Source organism: Phyllobates terribilis, unplaced genomic scaffold (genome assembly GCF_046119375.1).
Source record: "Phyllobates terribilis strain yellow unplaced genomic scaffold, ASM4611937v1 Scaffold_25__1_contigs__length_18738178, whole genome shotgun sequence".
NCBI classification, from domain to species: domain Eukaryota; kingdom Metazoa; phylum Chordata; class Amphibia; order Anura; family Dendrobatidae; genus Phyllobates; species Phyllobates terribilis.
In genome coordinates this window covers 6,392,434-6,407,308 of record NW_027362785.1, presented here as the reverse complement: position 1 = coordinate 6,407,308, position 14,875 = coordinate 6,392,434, and the positions used below count along the sequence as shown (strand labels likewise).

At 42.9% G+C, this 14,875-nt stretch overlaps 1 protein-coding gene across 3 annotated transcripts in view; it reads left to right on the top strand.

The window, feature by feature from the left end:
- The window catches only part of LOC141176422 (uncharacterized), a 214,349-nt gene that overhangs the window by 106,327 nt on the left and 93,147 nt on the right, over positions 1-14,875 (top strand). For all 3 annotated transcript variants that reach the window (XM_073660406.1, XM_073660407.1, XM_073660405.1), the window contains exon 2: positions 11,437-11,510. In XM_073660406.1, coding sequence (XP_073516507.1) covers positions 11,437-11,510 — 74 coding nt within the window. The remainder of the gene's footprint in view (positions 1-11,436; positions 11,511-14,875) is intronic.

The following is a 14,875-nucleotide window of genomic DNA, read 5'->3' as shown; positions in this document are numbered from 1 at the left end:
TGGTGCAGTCACAGTGTATATACATTACATTACTGACCCTGAGTTACATCCTGTATTATACTCCAGAGCTGCACTCACTATTCTGCTGGTGCAGTCACTGTGTACATACATTACTGATCCTGATTTACCTCCTGTATTATACCCCAGAGCTGCACTCACTATTCTGCTGGTGCAGTCACTGTGTACATACATTACATTGCTGATCCTGAGTTTCCTCCTGTATTATACTCCAGAGCTGCACTCACTATTCTGCTGGTGCAGTCACTGTGTACATACATTACATTACTGATCCTGAGTTACCTCCTGTATTATACTCCAGAGCTGCACTCACTATTCTGCTGGTGCAGTCACTGTGTACATACATTACATTACTGATCCTGAGTTACCTCCTGTATTATACCCCAGAGCTGCACTCACTATTCTGCTGATGCAGTCACTGTGTGCATTACATTACTGATCCTGAGTTACCTCCTGTATTATACTCCAGAGCTGCACTCACTATTCTGCTGGTGCAGTCACTGTGTACATACATTACATTACTGATCCTGAGTTACCTCCTGTATTATACCCCAGAGCTGCACTCACTATTCTGCTGATGCAGTCACTGTGTGCATTACATTACTGATCCTGAGTTACATCCTGTATTATACTCCAGAGCTGCACTCACTATTCTGCTGGTGCAGTCACTGTGTACATTACATTACTGATCCTGATTTACCTCCTGTATTATACTCCAGAGCTGCACTCACAATTCTGCTGGTGCAGTCACTGTGTATATACATTACATTACTGATCCTGAGTTACATTCTGTATTATACTCCAGAGCTGCACTCACAATTCTGCTGGTGCAGTCACTGTGTACATACATTACAATCCTGATCCTGAGTTACGTCCTGTATTATACTCCAGAGCTGCACTCACTATTCTGCTGGTGCAGTCACTGTGTACATACATTACATTACTGATCCTGAGTTACATCCTGTATTATACTCCAGAGCTGCACTCACTATTCTGCTGGTGCAGTCACTGTGTACATACATTACATTACTGATCCTGAGTTACATCCTGTATTATACTCCAGAGCTGCACTCACTATTCTGCTGGTGTAGTCACTGTGTACATACATTACATTACTGATCCTGAGTTACATCCTGTATTATACTCCAGAGCTGCACTCACTATTCTACTGGTGCAGTCACTGTGTACATACATTACATTACTGATCCGGAGTTACATCCTGTATTATACTCCAGAGCTGCACTCACTATTCTGCTGGTGCAGTCACTGTGTACATACATTACATTACTGATCCTGAGTTACATCCTGTATTATACTCCAGAGCTGCACTCACTATTCTGCTGGTGCAGTCACTGTGTACATACATTACATTACTGATCCTAAGTTACCTCCTGTATTATACTCCAGAGCTGCACTCACTATTCTGCTGGTGCAGTCACTGTGTACATACATTACATTACTGATCCTGAGTTACATCCTGTATTATACTCCAGAGCTGCACTCACTATTCTGCTGGTGCAGTCACTGTGTACATACATTACATTACTGATCCTGAGTTACATCCTGTATTATACTCCACAGCTGCACTCACTATTCTGCTGGAGCAGTCACTGTGTATATACATTACATTACTGATCCTGAGTTACATCCTGTATTATCCTCCAGAGCTGCACTCACTATTCTGCTGGTGCAGTCACTGTGTACATACATTACAAATACTGATCCTGAGTTACCTCCTGTATTATCCTCCAGAGCTGCACTCACTATTCTGCTGGTGCAGTTACTGTGTACATACATTACATTACTGATCCTGAGTTACCTCCTGTATTATACTCCAGAGCTGCACTCACTATTCTGCTGATGCAGTCACTGTGTAAATACATTACATTACTGATCCTGAGTTACATCCTGTATTATATTCCACAGCTGCACTCACTATTCTGCTGGTGCAGTCACTGTGTACATACATTACATTACTGATCCTGAGTTACATCCTGTATTATACTCCAGAGCTGCACTCAATATTCTGCTGGTGCAGTCACTGTGTACATACATTACATTACTGATCCTGAGTTACATCCTGTATTATACTCCAGAGCTGCACTCACTATTCTGCTGGTGCAGTCACTCTGTACATATATTACATTACTGATCCTGAGTTACATCCTGTATTATACTCCAGAGCTGCACTCAATATTCTGCTGGTGCAGTCACTGTGTACATACATTACATTACTGATACTGAGTTACATCCTGTATTATACTCCAGAGCTGCACTCACTATTCTGCTGGTGCAGTCACTGTGTACATACATTACATTACTGATCCTGAGTTACATCCTGTATTACACTCCAGAGCTGCACTCACTATTCTGCTGGTGCAGTCACTGTGTACATACATTACATTACTGATCCTGAGTTACATCCTGTATTATACTCCAGAGCTGCACTCACTATTCTGCTGGTGCAGTCACTGTGTACATACATTACATTACTGATCATGAGTTACATCCTGTATTATACTCCACAGCTGCACTCTCTATTCTGCTGGTGCAGTCACTGTGTACATACATTACATTACTGATCCTGAGTTACATCCTGTATTATACTCCACAGCTGCACTCTCTATTCTGCTGGTGCAGTCACTGTGTACATACATTACATTACTGATCCTGAGTTACATCCTGTATTATACCCCAGAGCTGCACTCACTATTCTGCTGGTGCAGTCACTGTGTACATACATTACATTACTGATCCTAAGTTACCTCCTGTATTATCCTCCAGAGCTGCACTCACTATTCTGCTGGTGCAGTCACTGTGTACATACATTACAAATACTGATCCTGAGTTACCTTTTGTATTATCCTCCAGAGCTGCACTCACTATTCTGCTGGTGCAGTTACTGTGTACATACATTACATTACTGATCCTGAGTTACCTCCTGTATTATACTCCACAGCTGCACTCACTATTCTGCTGGTGCAGTCACAGTGTATATACATTACATTACTGACACTGAGTTACATACTGTATTATACTCCAGAGCTGCACTCACTATTCTGTTGGTGCAGTCACTGTGTACATACATTACATTACTGATCCTGAGTTACATCCTGTATTATACCCCAGAGCTGCACTCACTATTCTGCTGGTGCAGTCACTGTGTACATACATTACATTACTGATCCTGAGTTACATCCTGTATTATACTCCAGAGCTGCACTCACTATTCTGCTGGAGCAGTCACTGTGTACATACATTACATTACTAATCCTGAGTTACATTCTGTATTATACTCCAGAGCTGCACTCACTATTCTGCTGGTGCAGTCACTGTGTACATACATTACATTACTGATCCTGAGTTACATCCTGTATTATACTCCAGAGCTGCACTCACTATTCTGCTGGTGCAGTCACTGTGTACATTACATTACTGATCCTGAGTTACATCCTGTATTATACTCCAGAGCTGCACTCACTATTCTGCTGGTGCAGTCACTGTGTACATACATTACATTACTGATCCTGAGTTACATCCTGTATTATACTCCAGAGCTGCACTCACTATTCTGCTGGTGCAGTCACAGTGTATATACATTACATTACTGACCCTGAGTTACATCCTGTATTATACTCCAGAGCTGCACTCACTATTCTGCTGGTGTAGTCACTGTGTACATACATTACATTACTGATCCTGAGATACCTCCTGTATTATACTCCAGAGCTGCACTCACTATTCTGCTGGTGCAGTCACTGTGTACATTACATTACTGATCCTGATTTACCTCCTGTATTATACCCCAGAGCTGCACTCACTATTCTGCTGGTGCAGTCACTGTGTACATACATTACCTTACTGATCCTGAGTTACCTCCTGTATTATACTCCAGAGCTGCACTCTCTATTCTACTGGTGCAGTTACTGTGTACATACATTACATTACTGATCCTGAGTTACATCCTGTATTATACTCCAGAGCTGCACTCACTATTCTGCTGGTGCAGTCACTGTGTACATTACATTACTGATCCTGATTTACCTCCTGTATTATACTCCAGAGCTGCACTCACAATTCTGCTGGTGCAGTCACTGTGTATATACATTACATTACTGATCCTGAGTTACATCCTGTATTATACTCCAGAGCTGCACTCACAATTCTGCTGGTGCAGTCACTGTGTACATACATTACATTGCTGATCCTGAGTTACGTCCTGTATTATACTCCAGAGCTGCACTCACTATTCTGCTGGTGCAGTCACTGTGTACATACATTACATTACTGATCCTAAGTTACCTCCTGTATTATACTCCAGAGCTGCACTCACTATTCTGCTGGTGCAGTCACTGTGTACATACATTACATTACTGATCCTGAGTTACATCCTGTATTATACTCCACAGCTGCACTCACTATTCTGCTGGAGCAGTCACTGTGTATATACATTACATTACTGATCCTGAGTTACATCCTGTATTATCCTCCAGAGCTGCACTCACTATTCTGCTGGTGCAGTCACTGTGTACATACATTACAAATACTGATCCTGAGTTACCTCCTGTATTATCCTCCAGAGCTGCACTCACTATTCTGCTGGTGCAGTTACTGTGTACATACATTACATTACTGATCCTGAGTTACCTCCTGTATTATACTCCAGAGCTGCACTCACTATTCTGCTGATGCAGTCACTGTGTAAATACATTACATTACTGATCCTGAGTTACATCCTGTATTATACTCCACAGCTGCACTCACTATTCTTCTGGTGCAGTCACTGTGTACATACATTACATTACTGATCCTGAGTTACATCCTGTATTATACTCCAGAGCTGCACTCACTATTCTGCTGGTGCAGTCACAGTGTATATACATTACATTACTGACCCTGAGTTACATCCTGTATTATACTCCAGAGCTGCACTCACTATTCTGCTGGTGCAGTCACTGTGTACATACATTACTGATCCTGATTTACCTCCTGTATTATACCCCAGAGCTGCACTCACTATTCTGCTGGTGCAGTCACTGTGTACATACATTACATTACTGATCCTGAGTTACATCCTGTATTATACTCCAGAGCTGCACTCACTATTCTGCTGGTGCAATCACTGTGTACATACATTACATTACTGATCCTGAGTTACATCCTGTATTATACTCCAGAGCTGCACTCACTATTCTGCTGGTGCAGTCACTGTGTACATACATTACATTACTGATCCTGAGTTACATCCTGTATTATACTCCACAGCCGCACTCACTATTCTGCTGGTGCAGTCACTGTGTTCATACATTACATTACTGATCCTGAGTTACTTCCTGTATTATCCTCCAGAGCTGCGCTCACTATTCTGCTGGTGCAGTCACTGTGTACATACATTACTGATCCTGAGTTACATCCTGTATTATACTCCAGAGCTGCACTTACTATTCTGCTGGTGCAGTCACTGTGTACATACATTACATTACTGATCCTGAGTTACCTCCTGTATTATACTCCAGAGCTGCACTCACTATTCTGCTGGTGCAGTCACTGTGTACATACATTACATTACTGATCCTGAGTTACCTCCTGTATTATACTCCAGAGCTGCACTCACTATTCTGCTGGTGCAGTCACTGTGTACATACATTACATTGCTGATCCTGAGTTACCTCCTGTATTATACTCCAGAGCTGCACTCACTATTCTGCTGGTGCAGTCACTGTGTACATACATTACATTACTGATCCTGAGTTACCTCCTGTATTATACTCCAGAGCTGCACTCACTATTCTGCTGGTGCAGTCACTGTGTACATACATTACATTACTGATCCTGAGTTACCTCCTGTATTATACTCCAGAGCTGCACTCACTATTCTGCTGGTGCAGTCACTGTGTACATGCATTACATTACTGATCCTGAGTTACATCCTGTATTATACTCCAGAGCTGCACTCACTATTCTGCTGGTGCAGTCACTGTGTACATACATTACTGATCCTGAGTTACCTCCTGTATTATACCCCAGAGCTGCACTCACTATTCTGCTGGTGGAGTCACTGTGTACATACATTACATTACTGATCCTGAGTTACATCCTGTATTATACTCCAGAGCTGCACTCACTATTCTGCTGGTGCAGTCACTATGTACATACATTACATTACTGATCCTGAGTAACCTCCTGTATTATACTGCAGAGCTGCCCTCACTATTCTGCTGGTGCAGTCACTGTGTACATACATTACTGATCCTGATTTACCTCCTGTATTATACCCCAGAGCTGCACTCACTATTCTGCTGGTGCAGTCACTGTGTACATTACATTACTGATCCTGATTTACCTCCTGTATTGTACCCCAGAGCTGCACTCACTATTCTGCTGGTGCAGTCACTGTGTACATTACATTACTGATCCTGAGTTACCTCCTGTATTATACTCCAGAGCTGCACTCACTATTCTGCTGGTGCAGTCACTGTGTACATTACATTACTGATCCTGATTTACCTCCTGTATTATACCCCAGAGCTGCACTCACTATTCTGCTGGTGCAGTCACTGTGTACATACATTACATTACTGATCCTGAGTTACCTCCTGTATTATACTCCAGAGCTGCACTCTCTATTCTACTGGTGCAGTTACTGTGTACATACATTACATTACTGATCCTGAGTTACATCCTGTATTATACTCCAGAGCTGCACTCACTATTCTGCTGGTGCAGTCACTGTGTAAATTACATTACTGATCTTGATTTACCTCCTGTATTATACTCCAGAGCTGCACTCACAATTCTGCTGGTGCAGTCACTGTGTATATACATTACATTACTGATCCTGAGTTACATCCTGTATTATACTCCAGAGCTGCACTCACAATTCTGCTGGTGCAGTCACTGTGTACATACATTACATTACTGATCCTGAGTTACGTCCTGTATTATACTCCAGAGCTGCACTCACTATTCTGCTGGTGCAGTCACTGTGTACATACATTACATTACTGATCCTGAGTTACATCCTGTATTATACTCCAGAGCTGCACTCACTATTCTGCTGGTGCAGTCACTGTCTACATACATTACATTACTGATCCTGAGTTACATCCTGTTTTATACTCCAGAGCTGCACTCACTATTCTGCTGGTGCAGTCACTGTGTACATACATTACATTACTGATCCTGAGTTACCTCCTGTATTATACTCCAGAGCTGCACTCACTATTCTGCTGGTGCAGTCACTGTGTACATACATTACATTACTAATCCTGAGTTACCTCCTGTATTATACTCCAGAGCTGCACTCACTATTCTGCTGGTGCAGTCACTGTGTACATACATTACATTACTGGTCCTGAGATACATCCTGTATTATACTCCAGAGCTGCACTCACTATTCTGCTGGTGCAGTCACTGTGTACATACATTACATTACTGATCCTGAGTTACATCCTGCATTATACTCCAGAGCTGCACTCACTATTCTGCTGGTGCAGTCACTGTGTACATACATTACATTACTGATCCTGAGTTACATCCTGTATTATACTCCAGAGCTGCACTCACTATTCTGCTGGTGCAGTCACTGTATACATACATTACATTACTGATACTGAGTTACATCCTGTATTATACTCCAGAGCTGCACTCACTATTCTGCTGGTGCAGTCACTGTGTACATACATTACATTACTGATCCTGAGTTACATCCTGTATTATACTCCAGAGCTGCACTCACTATTCTGCTGGTGTAGTCACTGTGTACATACATTACATTACTGATCCTGAGTTACATCCTGTATTATCCTCCAGTGCTGCACTCACTATTCTGCTGGTGCAGTCACTGTGTACATACATTACATTACTGATCCTGAGTTACATCCTGTATTATACTCCAGAGCTGCACTCACTATTCTGCTGGTGTAGTCACTGTGTACATACATTACATTACTGATCCTGAGTTACATCCTGTATTATCCTCCAGAGCTGCACTCACTATTCTGCTGGTGCAGTCACTGTGTACATACATTACATTACTGATCCTGAGTTACATCCTGTATTATACTCCAGAGCTGCACTCACTATTCTGCTGGTGCAGTCACTGTGTACATACATTACATTACTGATCCTGAGTTACCTCCTGTATTATCCTCCAGAGCTGCAGTCACTATTCTGCTGGTTCAGTCACTGTATACATACATTACATTACTGATCCTGAGTTACATCCTGTATTATACTCCAGAGCTGCACTCACTATTCTGCTGGTGCAGTCACTGTGTACATACATTACATTACTGATCCTGAGTTACATCCTGTATTATACTCCAGAGCTGCACTCACTATTCTGCTGGTGCAGTCACTGTGTACATACATAACATTACTGATCCTGAGTTACCTCCTGTATTATCCTCCAGAGCTGCAGTCACTATTCTGCTGGTTCAGTCACTGTATACATACATTACATTACTGATCCTGAGTTACATCCTGTATTATACTCCAGAGCTGCACTCACTATTCTGCTGGTGCAGTCACTGTGTACATACATTACATTACTGATCCTGAGTTACATCCTGTATTATACTCCAGAGCTGCACTCACTATTCTGCTGGTGCAGTCACTGTGTATATACATTACATTACTGATCCTGAGTTACATCCTGTATTATACTCCAGTGCTGCACTCACTATTCTGCTGGTGCAGTCACTGTATACATACATTACATTACTGATCCTGAGTTACATCCTGTATTATACTCCAGTGCTGCACTCCCTATTCTGCTGGTGCAGTCACTGTGTACATACATTACATTACTGATCCTGAGTTACCTCCTGTATTATACCCCAGAGCTGCACTCACTATTCTGCTGGTGCAGTCACTGTGTACATACATTACATTACTGATCCTGAGTTACATCCTGTATTATACTCCAGAGCTGCACTCACTATTCTGCTGGTGCAGTCACTGTGTATATACATTACATTACTGATCCTGAGTTACCTCCTGTATTATACCCCAGAGCTGCACTCACTATTCTGCTGGTGCAGTCACTGTGTACATACATTACATTACTGATCCTGAGTTACATCCTGTATTATACTCCAGAGCTGCACTCACTATTCTGCTGGTGCAGTCACTGTGTATATACATTACATTACTGATCCTGAGTTACATCCTGTATTATACTCCAGAGCTGCACTCACTATTCTGCTGGTGCAGTCACTGTGTACATACATTACATTACTGATCCTGAGTTACATCCTGTATTATACTCCAGAGCTGCACTCACTATTCTGCTGGTGCAGTCACTGTGTACATACATTACATTACTGATCCTGAGTTACATCCTGTATTATATTCCAGAGCTGCACTCACTATTCTGCTGGTGCAGTCACTGTGTACATACATTACATTACTGATCCTGAGTTACATCCTGTATTATACTCCAGAGCTGCACTCACTATTCTGCTGGTGCAGTCACTGTGTACATACATTACATTACTGATCCTGAGTTACATCCTGTATTATACCCCAGAGCTGCACTCACTATTCTGCTGGTGCAGTCACTGTGTACATACATTACATTACTGATCCTGAGTTACATCCTGTATTATACTCCAGAGCTGCACTCACTATTCTGCTGGAGCAGTCACTGTGTATATACATTACATTACTGATCCTGAGTTACATCCTGTATTATACTCCAGAGCTGCACTCACTATTCTGCTGGTGCAGTCACTGTGTACATACATTACTGATCCTGAGTTACATCCTGTATTATCCTCCAGAGCTGCACTCACTATTCTGCTGGTGCAGTCACTGTGTACATACATTACATTACTGATCCTGAGTTACATCCTGTATTATCCTCCAGAGCTGCACTCACTATTCTGCTGGTGTAGTCACTGTGTACATACATTACATTAATGATCCTGAGTTACCTCCTGTATTATACTCCAGAGCTGCACTCACTATTCTGCTGGTGCAGTCACTGTGTACATACATTACATTAATGATCCTGAGTTACCTCCTGTATTATACTCCAGAGCTGCACTCACTATTCTGCTGGTGCAGTCACTGTGTACATACATTACATTACTGATCCTGAGTTACATCCTGTATTACACTCCAGAGCTGCACTCACTATTCTGCTGGTGCAGTCACTGTGTACATACATTACATTACTGATCCTGAGTTACATCCTGTATTACACTCCAGAGCTGCACTCACTATTCTGCTGGTGCAGTCACTGTGTACATACATTACATTACTGATCCTGAGTTACATCCTGTATTACACTCCAGAGCTGCACTCACTATTCTGCTGGTGCAGTCACTGTGTACATACATTACATTACTGATCCTGAGTTACATCCTGTATTATCCTCCAGAGCTGCACTCACTGTTCTGCTGGTGCAGTCACTGTGTACATACATTACATTACTGATCCTGAGTTACCTCCTGTATTATACTCCAGAGCTGCACTCACTATTCTGCTGGTGCAGTCACTGTGTACATACATTACATTACTGATCCTGAGTTACCTCCTGTATTATACTCCAGAGCTGCACTCACTATTCTGCTGGTGCAGTCACTGTGTACATACATTACATTACTGATCCTGAGTTACATCCTGTATTATACTCCAGAGCTGCACTCACTATTCTGCTGGTGCAGTCACTGTGTACATACATTACATTACTGATCCTGAGTTACCTCCTGTATTATACTCCAGAGCTGCACTCACTATTCTGCTGGTGCAGTCACTGTGTACATACATTACATTACTGATCCTGAGTTACATCCTGTATTATCCTCCAGAGCTGCACTCACTGTTCTGCTGGTGCAGTCACTGTGTACATACATTACATTACTGATCCTGAGTTACCTCCTGTATTATACTCCAGAGCTGCACTCACTATTCTGCTGGTGCAGTCACTGTGTACATACATTACATTACTGATCCTGAGTTACCTCCTGTATTATACTCCAGAGCTGCACTCACTATTCTGCTGGTGCAGTCACTGTGTACATACATTACATTACTGATCCTGAGTTACATCCTGTATTATACTCCAGAGCTGCACTCACTATTCTGCTGGTGCAGTCACTGTGTACATACATTACATTACTGATCCTGAGTTACCTCCTGTATTATACTCCAGAGCTGCACTCACTATTCTGCTGGTGCAGTCACTGTGTACATACATTACATTACTGATCCTGAGTTACATCCTGTATTATCCTCCAGAGCTGCACTCACTGTTCTGCTGGTGCAGTTCATATTAGGGATATGGGCCTCTGCAGATCATTCTGCTTCTGTCTGTGGCTGCAGATGATTCCTCTTCCTGTACTCTGCACCAGTGTCTGGTGGTGATGCGCGGTGGACGCGTTGCTGAGCTGCTCCTCTCTTTTCTTGCAGTATGGCGTCTGTGGATACAGATCAGCAGAGCTCACGGCCGGCGATATGTGAGGAATCGTCCTCTCAGGCGTCAGGTGAGGCGGCTCAGAATGGAAAGCCCATGAAAGGAAACGGGACCTTATGGGGAATCCGGGCTCAGTGTATAACTCTGTAGAGGTCATTGCCTGAACTCACTACATACAGATTTATACAGCCACCACTAGAGGGAGCTCACTACATACAGATTTATACAGCCACCACTAGAGGGAGCTCACTACATACAGATTTATACAGTCACCACTAGAGGGATCTCACTACATACAGATTTATACAGTCACCACTAGAGGGAGCTCACTACATACAGATTTATACAGTCACCACTAGAGGGGGCTCACTACATACAGATTTATACAGCCACCACTACGGGGAGCTCACTACATACAGATTTATACAGCCACCACTAGAGGGAGCTCACTACATACAGATTTATACAGCCTCCACTAGAGGGAGCTCACTACATACAGATTTATACAGTCACCACTAGAGGGATCTCACTACATACAGATTTATACAGCCTCCACTAGAGGGAGCTCACTACATACAGATTTATACAGTCACCACTAGAGGGAGCTCACTACATACAGATTTATACAGTCACCACTAGGGGGAGCTCACTACATACAGATTTATACAGCCTCCACTAGAGGGAGCTCACTACATACAGATTTATACAGCCACCACTAGGGGGAGCTCACTACATACAGATTTATACAGCCACCACTAGGGGGAGCTCACTACATACAGATTTATACAGCCACCACTAGGGAGAGCTCACTACATACAGATTTATACAGCCACCACTAGGGGGAGCTCACTATATACAGATTTATACAGTCACGAGTTGGGGGAGCTCACTACATATAGATTTATACAACCACCACTAGGGGGAGCTCACTACATACAGATTTATACAGCCACCACTAAGGGGAGCTCACTACATACAGATTTATACCGCCTCCACTAGGGGGAGCTCACTACATACAGATTTATACAGCCACCACTAGAGGGAGCTCACTACATACAGATTTATACAGCCACCACTAAAGGGAGCTCACTACATACAGATTTATACAGCCACCACTAGGGGGAGCTCACTACATACAGATTTATACAGCCATCACTAGGGGGAGCTCACTACATACAGATTTATACAGTCACCACTAGAGTGAGCTCACTACATACAGATTTATACAGCCACCACTAGAGGGAGGTCACTACATACAGATTTATACAGTCACCACTAGAGGGAGCTCACTACATACAGATTTATACAGCCACCACTAGATGGAGCTCACTATATACAGATTTATACAGCCACCACTAGAGTAAGCTCACTATATACAGATTTATACAGCCACCACTAGAGGGAGCTCACTACATACAGATTTATACAGCCACCACTAGAAGGAGATCACTAACAGATTTATACAGTCACCACTAGAGGGAGCTCACTACATACAGATTTATACAGTCACCACTAGGGGGAGCTCACTACATACAGATTTATACAGCCTCCACTAGAGGGAGCTCACTACATACAGATTTATACAGCCACCACTAGGGGGAGCTCACTACATACAGATTTATACAGCCACCACTAGAGTAAGCTCACTATATACAGATTTATACAGCCACCACTGGGGGGAGCTCACTACATACAGATTTATACAGCCACCACTAGAGGGAGCTCACTACATACAGATTTATACAGCCACCACTAGAGGGAGCTCACTACATACAGATTTATACAGCCACCACTAGAGGGAGCTCACTACATACAGATTTATACAGCCACCACTAGATGGAGCTCACTATATACAGATTTATACAGCCACCACTAGAGTAAGCTCACTATATACAGATTTATACAGCCACCACTGGGGGAAGCTCACTACATACAGATTTATACAGCCACCACTAAAGGGAGCTCACTACATACAGATTTATACAGCCACCACTAGAGGGTGCTCACTACATACAGATTTATACAGCCACCACTAGGGGGAGCTCACTACATACAGATTTATACAGTCACCACTAGGGGGAGCTCACTACATACAGATTTATACAGCCACCACTAGAGGGAGCTCACTACATACAGATTTATACAGTCACCACTAGAGGGAGCTCACGACATACAGATTTATACAGTCACCACTAGAGGGAGCTCACTACACACAGATTTATACAGCCATCACTAGGGGGAGCTCACTACATACAGATTTATACAGTCACCACTAGGGGGAGCTCACTACATACAGATTTATATAGTCACCACTAGAGGGAGCTCACTACATACAGATTTATACAGTCACCACTAGAGGGAGGTCACTACATACAGATTTATACAGCCACCACTAGAGGGAGCTCACTACATACAGATTTATACAGCCACCACTAGAGGGAGCTCACTACATACAGATTTATACAGCCACCACTAGGGGGAGCTAACTACATACAGATTTATACAGCCACCACTAGAGGGAGCTCACTACATACAGATTTATACAGTCACTACTAGAGGAAGCTCACTACATACAGATTTATACAGTCACCACTAGATGGAGCTCACTACATACAGATTTATACAGCCTCCACTAGAGGGAGCTCACTACATACAGATTTATACAGCCACCACTAGGGGTAGCTCACTACATACAGATTTATACAGCCACCACTAGGGGGAGCTCACTACATACAGCTTTATACAGCCGCCACTAGAGGGAGCTCACTAACAGATTTATACAGTCGCCACTAGAGGGAGCTCACTACATACAGATTTATACAGCCACCACTAGGGGGAGTTCACTATATACAGATTTATACAGTCACGAGTTGGGGGAGCTCACTACATATAGATTTATACAACCACCACTAGGGGGAGCTCACTACATATAGATTTATACAGTCACCACTAGGGGAAGCTCACTGCATACAGATTTATACAGTCACCACTAGAGGGAGCTCACTACATACAGATTTATACAGCCACCACTAGAGGGAGCTCACTACATACAGATTTATACAGCCACCACTAGGGGGAGCTCACTACATACAGATTTATACAGCTACCACTAGGGGGAGCTCACTACATACAGATTTATACAGCCACCACTAAGGGGAGCTCACTACATACAGATTTATACCGCCTCCACTAGGGGGAGCTCACTACATACAGATTTATACAGCCACCACTAGAGGGAGCTCACTACATACAGATTTATACAGCCACCACTAGAGGGAGCTCACTACATACAGATTTATACAGCCACCACTAGAGGGAGCTCACTACATACAGATTTATACAGCCCCCACTAGAGGGAGCTCACTATATACAGATTTATACAGTCACCACTAGAGGGAGCTCACTACATACAGATTTATACAGCCACCACTAGAG